The following is a 19,134-nucleotide window of genomic DNA, read 5'->3' on the forward strand; positions in this document are numbered from 1 at the left end:
CTCCTGACTCCAGGGTTGGTGCTCTATCCACTGCACCACTTAGTTGTCTTCACTGATTTTTTAAAATAAAGCCATGAATTAGGGCAGCTAGGTGGCACAGAGTGTCTTGACTACTTGGGCCTTGGGGAATTTATTAATCATATGAAAAAATTGTAAAACTTATTCCTTCAAAATGTCCCTAAGTAGTCAAAATGTCCACCCCCCCCCCCCCGCAAATAATAATAACTCATGAATCACTTGTCTTTGGATCAGGTCATTGAGCAAACTCCAAATTTATCTATCTTTATTCTTATCCAGCTCAGCCTCTTGCCTGTCTTGTTTATAAAGATACCATATGTGAGGTCGATGAAGGTTGTCCCTTGGGGTATGATGAAGAAAGAAATTCTCTATCATCTGACCATATAGCTAGTCAGCTAAAAAGCCATCTTCTGTTTCTATTAACTCACTAATTGCTTTGAATCTCAGTTTTCCCTTCTGTGAAATGACATGGTTGGAATGAGAACTTCCTATATCTCTTGGTGATGGGATACTTAGCTAGGCTGGTCTGCATATGAGCACCATTTCTGCTTGTTCATGGTTCAGAAAGTGAAGGAGAGACAGATGACACTTGATTCAGAGATCAGCAACAGAGTAAACTTTGGCTCCAATAAGTTACAATTGAGAAAGAATCAATCACTTCCTTTTCATTGTGGGTAGATCAGAGGGGGCAAAGTCAGGGAAATCAATCATGCAACTGTTGCAAAAATGAAGATATAAATTGATAAGTGTTAGAATTAGGATGGCAGCGGTGAAAACAGGGTGGAGTAATCACCCTTCTTGAAAGAATGAATGAATGCATGCATGTATGCATGCATGCTTTCAATTTTATTGCTATTAGCTGTATCTGCATAGTTGCTATATTCTGAATGTCCAATAAGAGGCACTCCAGGACATTGAAAAGAATCCTGTTTTCAAGTCAATGGACACTAACATTCATGACTTAAAGTTAGACATGCAATGCAATTATTTCTAGTGGAGTGATCCAGACTACTCTACAGAAGTTTGTCTACTTCCTAGGGGCCCTCTTACCCAGGCCAAGATAGTTTCAGAAACTTTCTCTGGGTCAAGGATTTCCAAAATTCAAATTCAAAGATGAAAGAGTTAGAAAGTCTGACAGGCAAGATTTCCTATGTAGAGAATGTAAAAGCAGATAGATCTTTGTTGCCAGAAATTCTTTTTGAGTTTGACTTAGGGACGTTTTGAAGGAATGAGTTTTACAATTTTTTCATATGATTAATAAATTCCCCAAGGCACAAGTAGTCAAGACATTCTATTAAAATGTCATATGGACTTAAACCAATTTATAATTGTAAACATATATTATATCAGCCAGTATTTAATTGAAAGAATCAAGTTTTTAGTGTTTCAGGATAAGATTTTCCAATTCTATGGGATGCACCAACAATCCACTATGGAGGATTCAAGTATTATGAAACATTGGTATTTCTTGGCAAATCATCTCTCAAATATGCCCCTTTTCCTCTCTGACATCACCATTTCTCTAGAATAGATCCTCATCACTCCACACCCGGATTATTGCAATATCCCTTGATGGGTCTGCCTGTCTCAGGTCTCTCCCCACTCTAATCCTACCATTCAACCACTGAAGTGATTTTTCTAATAAACTCTAATGGCTCCCCATCATTTCCTGGATCCAATACAAAATGCTCTGTTTGGCAGTCAGTCCTGCAAAACCCAGACTCGTCCTCCTTTTTCAGTCTGCTCATAACTTAACTCCCCATCATAAACGCTTTTCTTTCTTTTTTTTTGAAGAGACATTCAGGGCTAAGTAACTTGCCCATGGGTATATAGCTAGTAAGTGAGTGCTAAGTGTCTGAGGTTGAATTTGAACTCAGGTCCTCCTGACTTCAAGGCCAGTCTCTATCTACTGTGCCACCTCGCTGCCCCTTCCATATATACTCTTTCATCCAGTGATCCTGGTTCCCATTGCTCAGTTCTGGGCATTCCCTCTGACTGCTCCCTATCCCTGGAATACTCTCCCTCGTCATCTTCTACCACTAGACTTGATATAAAAAACTTTCTGACCTTGAGAGCTGTCCAAAGTGGGATATGCTGCCTCAGAGCTTTGTGAGCAGAGACAGAACATCCACTTGCCAGCTGGGTTACCAAAAAAGAGGGCCTTTTTTTCCTTTCACAATTGGGTTGGACCAGATGCTCTTTGAGGTTCTTCCCAATTCTGGGATTTGATGACACAAGATCAGCAAAATCTTATCTGCCCTTTTTTTCCTTGATAATCTCCTAGTATAGATAATTTTGTTCAACAGTTTCTGCCTTATTGTTCAAGAGAAAAGAGCAGAGTATGTGTTTGACCAGCAGGCACCTGAGGTCTGGTTATGAAAGCGATGTCGGCTTTTCTGCCTTCTCACCCTACCCATCATTGCTAGACCTTCCCTCTGCTCTCCTCCTGATTGTTACCCTCCCCTCCTCCTTCACATTCACCATCCCTCCTCCTTTAACCCTTGTGCCCTTCTCCTCAGTGATCTCGACAACATTTCCTTCTTCCCACCCTATATCCTCATTGTTTTCTGTTTCTTCTCCCTGTCTTTCTTATTCCTTTCTATCTCCTTTTTCCTCCCCCCCACATTCTGTCTTTCTCTTTCCCTGTCCCTGTTCCTTTCATCCTTTTTCCTTCCTTCTTCTCCTTCCCACATCCTCTTCCTGCCTACCTGCTCCTCCCCACCATCTGCTGTCTTTTTCCCTCCCTCGAACCTTGCATCCTTCCCCTTCCATCATCCCTCCTCTCCCCTCTCACCCAGCCACAACCTCCCCCTCCCTGTTCCTCTGCACACACACACACACACACACACACACACACAAACACACTCACCTACGCAGTAGCGTCCACTGGGATCCAGTAGGAAGCCAGGTTTACACAGGCACTTGAAACTGCCAGCTTCATTGAGACACACACCATTGAGACACATGGTGGTGGTTGCACATTCATCGTGATCTATGGGGATGGACACAGGGAGAGGCTGGACCCAGGTGGGTATTTCAAGCAGCCCCCAAATCTACAGAGCCACCCCCCACCAAGGGTCCCACTCCAACAGGATTGTCTGCATTCCTGGATCCCCTCTCCTTTAGCAATTATAGGGCAAGAACTTTGCTTCTCTGGAGCCCATGTGTGGCCCTCTGGGGATTCTGTGCATACTAGAGAAGCTTGGATGAACCTCTAAGGGAAAAGGAGAAGCTCCAGGCTTAACTCTGAGTAACAAAGCCATATGCTTGAGTGAGAACATATGCCTAAACATATGAGGATAAGTATCTAAACATGTATGTGTCTATGTAAGCATGTTAAACATCTGGGCTAATGGACAGGACTGACCGGTACAGAGCTGATTGGTATAGAACCAATTAGCTCTGAGCTAAAATTCCCCTGGCATCACCTTCAAGAATGTTCTGTTCCCTCCTGTTCATGATAAGGCATTGAAGGAAATTAGGGGAGGTCTTAGGCACTTACTCATAGGGTCACAGAAACAAAGACTTATAGTTGGAAGGGGCCCCAGAACACATCTCATCTGATCCCCTCATTTTACAATTGAGGAGACTGAATTCTAGAAGGACAGGGTCCAGAGAGATGAAGTAATTTGCCCAAAGTTACTAGGTTAGTCTCTATCTAGGTCCTCTGATTCCAAATCCATGTCACTGCCTTTACATTCTCATCGGTAACATAAACTGGGAGGGGGTGTGGTTAGTAGAGAGGGACAGCTGACTTCCAAGCCAAGAAGACTTGCATTCAAGTCCTATAACCAACATGAATTAGCTATGAGCCACAAGGCAAATCACTTCATTGCTCAGTGCTCTAGACTCCAGTTATCAAACTCTCAGGTTGGTTCATTTAACCATATTAATGTATGGTTGGGAGATACTTAACAAGATAAATAAAAATACAATAAAATATAGATGACATTACATTTTAAAATTAAATCAATATGCAGCCTGTGGGGATCTTTTTGAATGATTAAGTTTCCATTAATATTTGATACTGGCAAGCTTTTACTTGCAATGAAAGTGGCAACCTGAATTGTTAGAAGGAATTTTCTCATCTGGGGGTTCCCTATATCAATGAAATATCAAGGCCAGTGCCTTCACTGAGCAAGGCAGAATTGAAGCAGCTCAAAGGAAACATGAGATGTATAGGTTTAGAGAACTCCCAGTGTTCACATAGATTATTTGTACCCAATCTGTGGTAAAGCATTCAGAGTTCATAGTGGTCTGATCAGCCACAGTTGGACATACTGTCACTTGTTTCTAACATAGTGATGTTATTTTGGTCTTCTTTGACAATGAAGGACAAGAACCAACCAACCAAGTTTACCAACTAGATCTTGAACACCACAAAGCCTGAGGTAGGATCTTATATAGAGGGTCTCTATGTTTGCTTAGTAGGTAGACAAATGAATGGCTGGGTGGATATGATTCTTTTGTTAAGTTCACAAATCATTTCCTGAGTAGCCTCTTGCATTAGGCTTTCTGTGGCCATATGAGGCCTTTCCTACCCTTTTATTTTTGTTTTTGCTAGGCAGTGGGGTTAAGTGGCTTGCCCAAGGCCACACAACTAGGTAAATATTAAGTGTCTGAGACCAGATTTGAACTCAGGTCCTCCTGACTCCAGGGTCAGTACTCTATCCACTGCACCACCTAGCTGTCCTGCTCCTCTATCCTTGATAACAGTACACAAATCGTAAGGGCCTTGAGATCTTGTAGAAGAATTTGTGGTGCTCACAGTGGAAGGAATTGTTTACTCAGATCCCTCTCCATATATTTTTTGCTTCCTTCCCTAGCCTCAACCCCACAATTGCTTATTAATCCACCAATATTTGGAACCTCTGCCATCATTGGCTATAAATACTAGAACAGGCCTTGTTCTTTCCCTCACTCCACAGTCAACTTACCCACACAGTTCTTTCCATCTGGTGTGATCTCAAAGCCTGCATTGCAGATGCATTGAAAGCTTCCCTCAGTGTTAATGCAGCGCCCATGGCGGCACATCCCGCCATTCATGATACACTCATCAATATCTGTGGGAATATGGAATTATAAGTTGGGGGGGGTTGGATGTAGGGGCTAGGTGTCTGATTGGAAGAGTGGGGTGGAGAAAGCTCCCTGAATATTGAGTTGAGAAACTGGTCAAGGGGGCCCATGTTACAGTAGATAGACCTTAGTCTTTAAAGGTATTAGTAGTAATCATCATCATTATCATCATAAGAGTTATTTTATGATTATTTCCTTTAGATTTTTTTTTAGGCTTTTGCAAGGCAAATGGGATTAAGTGGCTTGGCCCAAGACCACACAGCTAGGTAATTATTAAGTGTCTGAGGCCGGATTTGAACCCAGGTACTCCTGACTCCAGGGCTCTATCCACTATGCCATCTAACCACCCCCTTTAGATTTTTAAAAAGCAATTTCCTTTCCCTGAATGATCTGTATAAAATTCTGCTAATAAGTAGCAGAACCTAGGTCTCCTGATGACGATTCTAGGATTACTCTTTCTACACCATGCAGTAGTCCTAGAGATTTCAAACCACAAACTAATAGGATTTTAACTGAAAGGGGCCTTAGAGACCCTCTAGTCCCCCTCCTTTCTATTCAGATATTAATAATAGTGTACTTAGCTTTTGTACAATGCTTTAAGGATTACAGAGTGCTTCACATATGGTGATTTATTTGATCCTAACAAACCTGAGAGGTAGATATTATTATTGGCACCATTTTATGAGTGAGAAAACTAAGGCTGGAAGAAGTTAAGTGACTTGCTCAGGATCATACAGTTAAATGTGGGAGGCAGGATTTGAACTCGGGTTTTCCAGATTTCAGGTCTAACATTCTACTCACTGAATCATCTAGTTACCTATTGGTATCATGGAAGAAACTAAGGCCTGGAGAAAATGGGTGATTTGTCCACAGGATTTTAGGCTCTCTTTCCCCTTTTGGATATAAAGATGAGCTGTCCACCCTCCCCAAGGGGAATCATACCAACACAGGACTGTTTGGTGGGGGTGCTCTGGAAGCCTTCTTGGCATTTACAATGATAAGAGCCAGGCGTGTTAACACAGTCTCCATGGATACAGGGGCTGCTGGAGCACTCATCTACATCTGTGAAGAAATTCCCAAACCTCAGTTATCCATCCCCATTGACCCAGGTCCCCCCTTTCCCATCTTTTTTTAAGTAAAAATCCAGGTCTTACATTATCCCATAAGATCTTTCTGGGAATCCAAGTCTTCCCCCCCTTATCATAGTCATTCCAGAACTTAACAGAAATCTAGGTTCCTACTACCCCAATTTCCTCTGAAGTCTTAGCAAAACCATTGGGTCCTCTCTCTGATCCCTCTGGAGCTTTAGGCTTCCTCTCTTCCCCCTCAGTCATCTCAGTGACCCCTTCCCTCTCTATATTTCTGGCCTTGGCCCTCACCGATGCATTCTCCTCGTACGTCTTGCTTGTAGCCCATGTTGCACTCACACCGATAACTGGATGAGGTTGGAAGGCATCGTCCATTGAGGCAGAGGTTGGTGAAATGCTTACAGATGTCAATGGTTTGATTCAACGTGGCTGTGCCTAGGAGCAGGGACCCATGAAGACAGGGGCTACCAGCTTCCCCTAACCCTTTTTAATCTAGAATCTTAGTACTGAGAGGGATCTCAAAGGAGGTCTATTCCAACCTGTGCATCTAAGTTCTCTTGTAGACCTCTAGTGATGGAAAACTCACTAGCTTTCAGGCCACTTTTTACAGCTCTAATTATTGAAAAGTTTTCCTTATGTCCAATCAAAATCTACCTCTCTACAATTCCCTCCTCCTACTGACCCAGTTTCTGCCCTCTAGGGTCAAGCAGAACAGGTCAATACTCATTTTGGTAAAATTTTCTCCCTCCCACATTTTTCTTTCCCCTCCCTAAGATGGCAAGTATTCTGATATAGGTTATACGTACACAATTGTAGAATAAATTTAATCCTGCTCCCCCCCTACCTAAATCTAAATTTCATGTAAAGTACCAGTCAATGGTCTTGAGAGGTAGTGAGTTGGGGGTGGGGTACAGGGAAGAGGGTTGAGTGTAGGGAAGGAAAGTAGCATTTTCCCTTCAGGATCAGCTCTCAAAGAAATCATCTGCTCTTCTCAAGGAAGTAATATTAGTGGTAGGGATAGGGGAGGAACAGTTTCTCCTTACCAATGCTAGAGCTACCAGGGCCCAGGCCAGGAAGGCTGGGAAGGGCACCTTGTCCATTGGTTCCATGGGGACCATGTCGAGCAGGCCCAGTAAGGCCAGGGCCCAGGCCATTGGGCCCAAATCCTGGAAGGCCTGGGAAGTGACCGGGATAGGCTGGCAGTACTGGAGGACCCTCAACACACAGCCGGCGAAACTCATCTGCAAAGCAACAAGAGGGAAGGGCCAAGGTAGAGGTGGAGGAAGAGAAAAGTTTGAGTTTTGAGTCCTGATTTCTTTGGAGCAGGTAGACAGGGGAAGCTGGGGTGATGGAGGATCAGGGATCTGTGATGGAACATACATTGGCCACTGTACTTGGTGGTTGCCATGCCAGAGAAAAGATCTTTCACAGGGAAGGTTAGAGACGAATCTCATTCCTCTCCTTTTGGGGTATGGGGAGAGCGGAGACGCACTTATCCTTGTCTTCTCCCCTTTCCTCATTCTCTTCTTTTTCCCCCTCTTTTCCTCCCAAGACTCCAACCATAGCCCTATTCCCAGATCAGCTTACCAGAGCCCCTTTGGGGGCACATCTCTGGCGTTGACCCCACTGCCCAGCATCGGCCCCATTCGCAACAGCACTGCCTCTTGGAAGCTTGGCCTGGAAGCTCTCCAGCACAGCGGCCCCCCAGTAATGCAGAGAAGCAGGTGCCCATTCTTTGATCTGCAGGATAGAATCATAGAGACCATGAATGAGGAGACACTAGACACCAGTGGGAGAGAGGATCTGAATTCAAGGAAGACTCAGTTACTCATGGTATTGTTTTAGAAAAGAGAAGATTAATCAAAATGAGAGGAGGGGGAGCCTGGGGTAAAGGCTTTGGGATCACACCAAGAAAGGTACTGACTATCATAGTGTCAGATTGGAGGAATGGTGAACTGGGAAGGTCAATAACACTACAGAATGTTTCCTGGGGGTACCTGACCCCTATTGGTGAGATTAACAGAAAACCTGGTACAGGAAGGTCAGATGGGAAATAACTTTACAACATTGTTTCAGACATTCCAAATTCTAATGTCCCTTAAGTCTCTGGTATCATGATTTTTAAAGACCCTCTCAGCTCTGACACTCTGTATTCTAAGGGCCCTCCCAGTTCTGACAGTCTGTGTTCTAAGAGCCCTCCCTGCTCTGACACTTCCCTGTTCTAAGGGTTCTCTCAGCTCTGCCACTGTATTCTAAGGGCCTTCCCAGTTCTGATACTCTGTTCTAAGGATCCTCCCAACTCTGATACCCTGTACCATATGTGCCCTCCCTGTTCTGACACTGGGCCCTGAATAAAGACAACCAGGGAAAAAAGACCTCAGGTTTGGGAGTGGAACAGAGCTGAGGTGTTGGAGTTTACAGGAATAAGGGACTTGAGCACAGAGAAATTTGACAGCATTGGGAAACTACAAGTCCCTAGCAGGGACAAACATTCACTCAAGGTCTTAATCAGTGTGAATAAAAAGCCTTGCTCTGATGGTACCATAGGCTCTGTGCCTGAGTATTAGGCAGATCTCTGGTGACTGGTCAAGGTAACCTGGCTGTAGACTGAGGATGGGAATACAGCTGAGTTAGGAGAGTCCTGAACCACCCCAGGACCCCAAGACCTTGTGAGCCATCTTACCCAGGCAATGAGAACCATCAGCACTTGCCATGAAGCCTCGGGGACAGGTGCAGACATAACTCCCCACTGTGTTGGCACATTCTCCACCTTCACAGACACCAGGGATGGTGCTGCACTCATCCACATCTGAAGAGGGCAGGAGCAAGGGAACCACTTGGGATATTCTCCTCCTCCTGAGCCTATTCTCATTCCTCCACCCCCTATCCAAAATGGTTCCCTTTTCAACAGCACTGTCCAAATGTCTCCCTCTAGCCCTCTGACAGTGGGAAGGAGTTCACAGCCTATTCCTTTCATTTCTCAGATAAAGGTTAGAGAAGTAAAGTGACTTGCTCAAAGTCACCCTTATTTTCTTTTCTGCCCAGGCTCAATATATCAGAAATGTCCTGATAGAATAATGTTGAACTTAGAGTCAGTGGACCTTGGTTCAAGGTTGGACTTTGACAATTAGCTGTGAATGACTTGCCCTCTCTAGGCCTCAATATTCTCATCTGTGAAATGGGGACAAAATTCTTGCCCCACTGATTTAACAAGGTTATTATGAGAAAACTGCTTTGTAAACTAACATGTGGGCAAAACGGGAGCTGTGTCTTAATAGAGAACTCCAAGTGGAAAAGGCAGTGTGGTGTGACAGAGTACTCCTTGAAACTAGGAAGATCCTGACTCTGATACTCACTCTGTGACCTTGGGCAGGTCACTTAACTATTTAAAGACCATACATTTCAGAGAAAGTGGTAATCTGCATTTGTGGAGGGAATTTCCTTAGTAGAAATTCTCTATGCTGATGAACTTTCAGTTCTTGAATTCTACCTATTCTATCTCCATAGTTCTGTGTCCCATATCAATCCTCCCTCTTTGCTCCTGTTCCCCTGACTTCAAGCATGTCTCATTCCTCCTGTTTCCCCTACCTTCACATTTGTGGCTGGCCTCACCCAGCCGGTGACCAGCGGGACAGCGGCATTCGAAGGAGCCTACAGTGTTGATGCAGTTCCCGCCTTGACACAGGCCTGGGATGGCCCGGCACTCATCCACATCTGTGAAGGACAAAGAGAGATGGAGAGTGACCCCAAAGTCTGTCCCAGAGTCTAGAAATGAGACCCTCCACCTAGCATCCCAATATTCCACTACAGTCTACATAGAGACAGTGACCCCAAAGTCTTACCCAGAGTCTAGAAATGGGGCCCTCTATCACAGTACCCCAATACCCCACTATAATCTATACAAAGAGATAGAGAGTAACCCCAAAGTCTGGCCCAGAGTCTCGAAATGGGACCTTTCACCGACACCCAATGTTCCATCACAATCCATACATCCAAATCCCCTTTTTACTAGCTTTCAGATTCAGCCTCTTGGGCCCTCACCTCCTCCCTATTCCATAATCCTCCACAACTCTGATTCCTACCTACCTACCATGAACCTCCTATCATCCTCATACCCCATATCTCAAAGATCTCAGTTTCAACAGGGAGTGTTGTCCTGCCCCCTCTTACTGTTCCCACACCCCCAGGCCTAAGGTCTTTCAGGTGAGTCTAATCACACAAAAGACTTCAAGGTCTCCTCAATGAGTCTTCCCATTTCACAAATCTCAGTGTCCAATGAGCCTCCTTTCCATGAGGCTTACGCTACACTTTTCCCCACAGGACTCAGCTTCTCCCCAGCTATTTGCCCTGGTGGTCTCAGAGGTTCAAAGTTTCTCATCACCATCCCCCTGGCCATTCCCCACATAGTCATTTCAATATGTGATTTTTTTTTTTGCCCTCCCTGTTACCTTGACAGGCCCCAGTTCGAATGTTCGGAATGAAACCTCTTCGGCAGGGATGGGGCTGGGCAGGGCATGGCTCGCAGGGATGACCCCAGGCCCGACCCACGCTGGCACAGCACATGGTCTTGGTGCAGACAAGCCCACTCAGCTGGCCTTGGCACACTTGGTTGTTGACCTGACTGAAGCAAGGTCCAGTGCGATAGTCTGTGGGGAAAGGCAGGTATGGTGAACTCCAGTCTTAGTCCCTAGACTGACCTGCTCCTCCCTCCTCCTCAGCCACTCTGGTCCCAGCCCTCCCTCTTGGTACAAGTGCCCCAAATTCCTTTGAATTACTTGACTCTATCTCCCTCCATTCAATGGGGCCCCTGAACCAAACCCTTTCCCCTACTCATATATATATATATATATATATATATATACATATATATATGTATACACACACACACACACACACACACATATATATATATATATATACATATATGTAGAGAGACAGAGAGACAGAGAGAGAGAGAGAGAGAGAGAGACAGACAGACAGAGAGACAGAGAGAGAGAGAGACAGACAGACCAAAAACTTGGGGAAATAATAAAAGCTCATTGAGAGAGTTAGGTGGTGCCATGAATAAAGTTCTGGGCTTGGAGCCAGGAGGAGATGAGTTCAAATATGACCTCAGATACTTCTTATCTCTATGAGCTCTGCCTGCCTCAGTTTCCCCAACTGTGAAATGGGGATAATACACACACACACACACACACACACTGGCACACAGTAGGTGCTTATATAATACTGAAAGGGAACTTTAATAGCTACTTAAGGTTTACAAAACACTTTCCCACAAAAGCTAGAACCATTATTCCAATTTTACAGATCATAGGATCATAGCTTGTGGACAGGAAAAGACTTCAAAGGTCATCTGACTCAGGGGTTATTAACCTGGGACCCTGGGTCTATGTTAGGTTTTATGGAGTCTGTGAACTTGAATGGGAAAGAAATGACATCTTTATTTTCACTAAAATCTAAGTAATATTTAACATTTTTTGAAATTAGGGATTTTAAAAAAACCAACATTCCATATGCATTTACTCAATTGTCAAAGTAGTTCATAACACAAAAAAGATGAATAATCCCTAACCAGCCCAATCTCTTAATTCTATTTTTGAGGAAACTAAGGCTAGATGACTTTGAGGTCCCTTTTTGCTTGCACCAATTAGAGGTTAAGGGATATGCCGAAAGACACACATATAGTAAGTGGTGGAGCAGGATTTGAACCCAAATCTGTCAACTCCATGTCATTCATTATTTTCTATTACACCATGCTGCCACACTTAGGTGAGTACGTCAGCATCTTCGAGGAAGTGCATTGGCTCAGGTCACCCAGCTAGTGATCCATAACTTGTTCCAAGTAGCTCACTCCTAAACCAGAGCTCTTTGCTTTAGAATTTAATGCCTCTAGGTCTCTGACCTCATTAAGGCCTACTATGCCCAGTCCTATAAGAGAAAGGGTGAAAGAATGAAGAAGAGAGAAAGAATAAGAATCCATTTCCCTAAATAGCTCAAGTAGAATGACAACCCAGGAACTCTAAGCTAGAGTCAGAGGACAGTTCACTTCTCTGGTCTCAGTTACCTCATCGTAAAAGGAGGACATTAGACTAGATAGAGTACTAGGCTTCAAGGTCCAAGACTAATTTGATCATTCTAAAATAGGGACCAGCTTTGCCTTTTGGTTGGTCAGGGCCAGGTACAGCAGCACTCCCTTGAGGAGTCATAATCCTGGGAGCAGAGATGGACCTACCTAGGTGGCATAGTTCTTAGGGCACCCCTTTGGAAAAAGAATGAGGGCAGGCATCTCAAAATTATCAGGTCCAAAATAGAACTCAGCAGCTGCATCTCAGTCCCCCAACTGGCCTCTCTTCCAAATGTCCTTATTTCTTCCAGGTGCCCAGATCTGCATCCTTAACTCTTTACTCCTCTTCATTTCATGTCATTTCTACCATCTTGTAAATCCAGTTCCTCTCTACTCAGCCAACCTCACTTGGGTCCTCAGCAGCCTTCATCTGGATCATCACAATTATATTCTAATTGACCTCCCTGCCTCGTGTCCTCCCCTTGAATCCAGGCTCCAACAGTCAAAGGGATTTACCTAAACCACAGGTATGGCTATGTCACTCCCCCTGCTCAATAAGATGGTTATTGATCACCTTAGTTGACCCTTTCTGCCTTTCCCTGTGTCTCCAACCTACTACCAGATTCCAACCTATCTACCTTTCTTAGGTTTCTTATGTATTATGCTCATTCCTCTTGTTACTCATAAACATAACCCTCTATTTTGTATTCCCATGTTTGGAATACATTCCTTCCTCATCTTCACATTCCTATTTTCCTTCAAGACTCAGCTCCAACAATATGTCCTAGACAGCTAGGTGGGGCAAGGGTTAGAATACTAGGCTGGGGAGTCAGAAAGGCCTGAGTCCAAATTTGACTTCAGATATTTCCCAGTTGTGTGAATCTGGGCAAGTCACCTAACCTCAGTTACCTCAATTGTAAATTGTAAAATGGGAATTATAATAGTATTATTATATTATTATACTATTATACTATACTATACTATAATACTATTATAATAGTATTATTATATTATATTATATTATATTATATTATGTTATATTATGTTATATTATATTATATTATATTATATTATATTATATTATATTATATTATATTATATTATATTATATTATATTATAATAGCATCTACCTCCCCAGTGGAAATACCAGGGAAGGTAGATGGCACAGTAGATAGAGTACTGGAATCAGGAAATTTGACCTCAGACACTCACTAGCTGGGTGACCCTGGGCAAGTCATTTAACTCCATTTACCTCAGTTTCCTCAACTTTAAAATGAACCAAAGAAGTAAATGGCAAACCACTCCAGTATCTGAAAAGAAAGCACCCAAACAGGGTCACAAAGAGTTGACCTGACTAAAATTCTATCGAACAACAACAAGGTTGTTGTGAAGATCAAATGAGATGACAATATTTGTAAATTGCTTAGCACATAGTAGGCACTCTATAATGTTAGTTACTGTTACTCTTATTATTGTGAGACCTAGAAGGTTTTGCTCCCCCCAACAAGTCACCATGTATCTAGTTATATCCGTTTGTTTTCTCTGACAGAGGCAGCTAGGTGGCACAGTCAATAGAGTCCTGGTCCTAGAGTGAGTTCTGACTTGAAGTTTGTCCTTAGTCAGTCCTTAGTGGCTGCATGACTCTAAGTAAAGTTCTAAGCTTTTTTTTTTTCAATAATTACTTCAACTGCAAAGTGGAGATGAAAACAGTAACTACCTAGACCATGTGAAATAATATTTGTAATTAGTTCAGCAGGGCAGCTAGGTGGCACAGTGAATAGAGCACTGGCCTTTGAGTCAGTAGGATGAGAATCTGAATCCAGGCTCAGAAACTTGATACTCACTAACTGTGTGACCTTGGGCAAGTCACTTAACTCTGCCTTACATCCAGAGCCATCTCCAGTCATCCTGAGGACAAAGTGAGGTTGGTGACTTAGCACAGTATACCCCTCAAATCCAATTCACATGCTTGTGATTGCATCACTTCTCCTGTTGTCATGGTCTTCTTCCAGAATGAAGGACAAAGCTTAGTATATAAGCAAGCACTTAACGAATGCTCATTTCTTTCCTCCTCTCATAGAGATGTAAGTTCTTCAAGGTCATCTAGACCAGGAGTGTCAAATTCAAATAAAGATGGATGGAGATCTTTCTGGGCTCTATATTTACTCCACTTTGAAGTAAAATACTAATTATATTTTCTTGTATTTGTATTTATTTTGTATTGTATTGTATTAAGTATTATATTAACTTTAATTACATTTAAGTAATTACATTATAACATTTGACTGTTAAGTATTATGACTTGTTAAGTATTATATTTTAAGGCTTATGGGTCATGAGTTTGATACCTTCATTTTACAGAGGAAGAAACTGAGTCCACAAAGGAGACCAAGACTACACCAAAGTCACATAGCCAATAAGGGTCAGAGGTAGAATTTGAACCCATGTCCTCTAACTTTAAAGTCAGCATTCCTTCCATTGCATCAAACTGCCCTTGGGAATGGTTTTCTTAATAGCTATATCTGAATATACAGCTTCTCTTTATACGGACCAGGTAATTACTTCTGTTTTAGGTGTTTCTATCTTACAGTAAGTAGTGTAGTGGTTAGAGGACTATCCTGAGTTCAAATTTAGCCTCAGACCTTGGGCAAGTCACTTCACTTCTGTCTACCTCAGTTTCCTTATCTGTAAAATGGAAATAATAATAAAAATTACAATATTACTACCCACCTCTAAAGGGTTGATGAGATGATCAAATGAAATATTTATCAACCTTAAATCTTTCTAGCATCATTATAATTATTGCCTGATCTCTGCAAGAGGCTTAATGATATTTACTAAAATGTTTCCACTCTATTTTTTTAATACAACCAGGATTAAGTGACTTACTCAAGGTCACCAGTTAATATGTATTTGAGGCTGAATTTGAACTCAAATCCTCCTGAGTTCAGGACTGGTGCTCCATCCACTGCACCACCTAGCTGGTGGCATAGTAGTGTGCAGGGCCTGGAGTCAGGAAGTCTCACCTTCTCAAATTAAATTCTGGTCTCAGTCACTTACTAGTTCTGTAACCCTGGGTAAGTCACTTTACCCTGCTATAATGTAAGAGGATGATTAAAGGTTAAATACAATCTAATCTGGGCAGATATGTGGCAAAGTGGATAAAGTACCAGACCTGGAGTCAGGAAGTTCAGACACTTCCTGAGTAACACTTGGAAAGTCATTTAACTCTAATTGCCTCTGTTTTCCTTATCTGTTTAATGAGAAGGAAATGGCAGATTACTCCAGAATCTTTGACAAGAACCCAAATGGGGGCATCAAGAGTCATACAAGACTTAAAAAATAAATAAACACACAGTCTAGGATGATATTCATCTAAATAATCAGCATTGGATATAAGAGATCATATCTAAGAAGGACTATTCTATTTGAGTATAAGTAGCAGCTACTGCTGTCCATCAAAGACCTTTTCTGTGTTGCCCAAAGGCATGGCAGTATCCCTAAACTCAGAAAGGCTACTATATAGGACATTGAGTATATCACCACTCGGTGGATTAGATGGTCAGTTTTGATGAACTCTAAGCATTTCACAGTTTAGGAAACAGCCCCAGTGAAGGTAAGTGTCTTACCTAGAATCACAGTTAACACATTTCTGAGGCAGCATTCAAGCCTATGTCTTTCTGGCTCCAAGTCCATGTAGCCTCCAGAACCCGGGTTTCTGGATTCCCTGAGTAGTGATCGCTGGTTTCCTTCAAAGCCTCAGTTCTAATGCTTCTTCAAATGCCACTGAACCTGATCCCCCAACTATTAGTATCTTCCTCCTCAAATTACCTGCTATTTATTCCATAGAGACTAATTTTGTATAAACTTATACATATCATGGAATACAAACTCCTTGAAGTAAGGAAGTTTTCAAAACCAAGGAGATCATAAATCCAGATGCCCAACCATTGTGACCTGGTATTGAGCTTGTGGTTATTTCTGTTCAGTCATTTCCAGCCAGGTTTGACTCTTCATCGCCCCACTTGGGGTTTTCTTGGCAGAGATACTGGAGTGGTTTGTAATTTCCATTTCCAGTTCATTTTACAGATGAGGAACCGAGGCAAACACAGTTAAGTGAAGTTGCCCAGGATCACACAGCAAATAAGGGCCTGAGGCCAGATTTGAACACAGAAAGATGAATCTTCCTGATTCCAGGCCTGATGCTCTATCCTACTGTGCCACCTAGCTGCCATCTACTTCGTGTTCCACTAAAATTCCCAGATCTCTTTCAGGCAAACTGCCATTTGAAATCCCTCCTTCATCTTGTACTTGTGAAGACTAGTTTTTGAAGCCAAGGGTAAGACTATACATATATTCCTATTAAATTCATTTTATAAGGAGTACAACATGTTCTTGGTCAAAGGAGAAGGAACTAAGGATAGTGGTTAACACTCACTTGAGTCAGAGCCAAATTCACAATGGTTGACGTTGAAGAGGACAAGAGGAGTTTTTGTTCAGAGGCATGCATGGTGCCACACAATTGGAAAGGGAGGCAAGTATGAGAGTAGACCTAATCGGAGTGGACTCTTTGGATAAAAACTGGTCTGGCTCCAGGATTCTTGGGCACAGATGCCAACAAAAGCAAGGCATCGTCTGGGGTGAGGATATGCTGACTGAATACTTGGAAAACCCCAAGAAATCTATCCCTGGAACAGAAATGATCCTCACTGGCATTCGTGAGAAAGGAGGAAGGGCAGACTTGATAAGCATATCACAGAAAAACTACCAATGAGTAATGACCATTTGCTGCCTCCCTTACAAAAATATGCCTCATGATGAGATTTCCCTTTTGCTTTCCTTTAAACACATGCCATACTCTACCCTATTAAAACTGTTTTTATCAACCAGAGAGCTTTGATCATGAATGGTTGTTTTAAAATTGTATACAGCAGCTATAATTTACAGAATTATGTAGATTAGGTAGGTTTGTATTTAAATGAACATAATTATGTTTTTTGCATTGTGGTTTTAAGTCTAGTCACAGAAGGGAGGATAACAATGGATAGAGACAGTTGGCTTTAGAGACAGGAAGACTGGGCCTTAAATCTTGCCTCATACACATGCAATGCACATAGATGCATATATGCATGTATCTTATACATAGATACAAATATCTACTGTCTATGCGAACCTAGGTAAGCTACAACCTCTCTGTGATCCTAGGCAACTAATATTATAAATTGTAGAGAAAGTATCAACCAGTGTCAGTAAAAGGAATTATTTTTAACTTCTATTTCTCAATTTATATCCAAGACCTGAAGATTCTGCCTTCAAAGCATCTTTTGCATGTGCTCCCTTCCCTCTTCTGACACTCCCAGATCCAACTCACCTGCCTGGATTATTGCAATAGCCTACTGGATGACCTCCCTGCTTCAAGCATTTCTCTACTACATTCTATCCTCTACTCAATCACTAAAATGATCTTCTTAAATTTAGGTCTCTATCTAGTTTGCTTGTAAATAGTTGTTTGCATGTGATCTCCATCTATTTGAGCTCTATTCAGCCACCAAAATGATTTTTCTAAGCTTGGGTCTTTAGGTATGCTTGTATGTTGTCTCTATATATTGGTTGTGAGCTCCTTGGGATTGAAATCATTTTGGTCTTTTTTTTAATACCCACACTACTTAGGACAGAGTCTGGTGCCTAGGAAGTACTTAGTAAATTGTTGGGTTGACCTGGAACATCTCCATACCAATGAAACCACAGAGATCTTTTTCTTATCCTGATTACTAATTCATTTAGAGTGTGAAGATTTAAGCAGGTATCATCAAGAGTTGTGATCATTAGGTTTAATTCAATCATAAAACACTCCTAAAATATTTCAAAAAAGGGATAGATTTTCTCTTTTTAATTTCGGCCTCAAATTCTAGCCTAACAAGATTATTTTGGATCCTAACTTTTGTAACTAGTGTGTTTACATAAACGTTCAAGTCAGTGATGAACAAAAAGCTTAATGGCCTAGGACCCTGCCTAGATAGTGGATCCTCTAGTGGAGGTCTCCATCCAAGCTGATGTTGAGAAATTAATTGCTCTTCTTTGAGTCTGGTCACCTAACCAGCTTTAAATTATCTCATGGTCTAGACCTATGTCTAGACCATATGGCTCCATCTTTTCCATAAGAGTAGCATGATGTTCTTTGTATAACCCTTTATTCTTATCTAGGTAAACTGTGTCTATAGAATTTTCTTCTTCCTCTCCCATCTATAAGGGAAAGTCATATGAAAAAGTCATATAGGAGCAAGGTTTTTGGGAAGACAGGTTGTCAAGTGATGAAATAAATTGGTCTTCAGTTTGTATCATGGTGGGCATAACCAATTGAGCACATTGAGGGGACTAAGATAAGGAACCCTCTATTGCTTAAAAAGTCCTAAGCACTCAGCATCCTGAGTTCCAAGACCAGGCAAATGGTGGTTATAGCTTGTAATATCCATAAAGTCACACATTGAATCTTACTGCCACCTTTTCAGTGTTCTTAACAGTGTACGTGGCAAAAAGAAAGATGCTTCCAAAATCCATCTTATCCTCCAAATAACAGGAAATGAGTGAGTGTGAGTACATGAGCATGTGTGGGCAAGGGAGTTTTGTTTTAGGAAGAGGAGAAAATGACCAATTTAAATCACAGTGACAATTCCATCCTTTGGAAGTGAAGATGCATTCTACCAAACATCTCCTATTGCTTTAAAACATTCCCTTATAGGATGTCTCTTAATGCTCCACACAGCATGTCTCTCAGAGGCTGATGTTACTAGTTGCAGAATATCTCTTGGGAATAGAAAATACTTCCATAGGATCTCAACAATGCTCTCTTATGCTGTAGCTCTTGAAGTCAGATGGTATTCCTG

At 42.1% G+C, this 19,134-nt stretch overlaps 1 protein-coding gene across 1 annotated transcript in view; it reads right to left on the bottom strand.

Moving 5' to 3' along the window:
- The window catches only part of FBN3 (fibrillin 3), a 106,484-nt gene that overhangs the window by 72,707 nt on the left and 14,643 nt on the right, over positions 1 to 19,134 (bottom strand). Inside the window, exons 5-13 of the mRNA XM_074205012.1 lie at positions 10,631 to 10,828; positions 9,771 to 9,896; positions 8,866 to 8,991; positions 7,770 to 7,922; positions 7,226 to 7,423; positions 6,474 to 6,617; positions 6,037 to 6,156; positions 4,956 to 5,081; positions 2,888 to 3,010 (exon numbers count right to left, since the gene is read on the bottom strand). Coding sequence (XP_074061113.1) covers positions 2,888 to 3,010; positions 4,956 to 5,081; positions 6,037 to 6,156; positions 6,474 to 6,617; positions 7,226 to 7,423; positions 7,770 to 7,922; positions 8,866 to 8,991; positions 9,771 to 9,896; positions 10,631 to 10,828 — 1,314 coding nt within the window. The remainder of the gene's footprint in view (positions 1 to 2,887; positions 3,011 to 4,955; positions 5,082 to 6,036; positions 6,157 to 6,473; positions 6,618 to 7,225; positions 7,424 to 7,769; positions 7,923 to 8,865; positions 8,992 to 9,770; positions 9,897 to 10,630; positions 10,829 to 19,134) is intronic.

This window comes from Macrotis lagotis, chromosome X, assembly GCF_037893015.1.
Source record: "Macrotis lagotis isolate mMagLag1 chromosome X, bilby.v1.9.chrom.fasta, whole genome shotgun sequence".
In the NCBI taxonomy this organism is placed as follows: domain Eukaryota; kingdom Metazoa; phylum Chordata; class Mammalia; order Peramelemorphia; family Peramelidae; genus Macrotis; species Macrotis lagotis.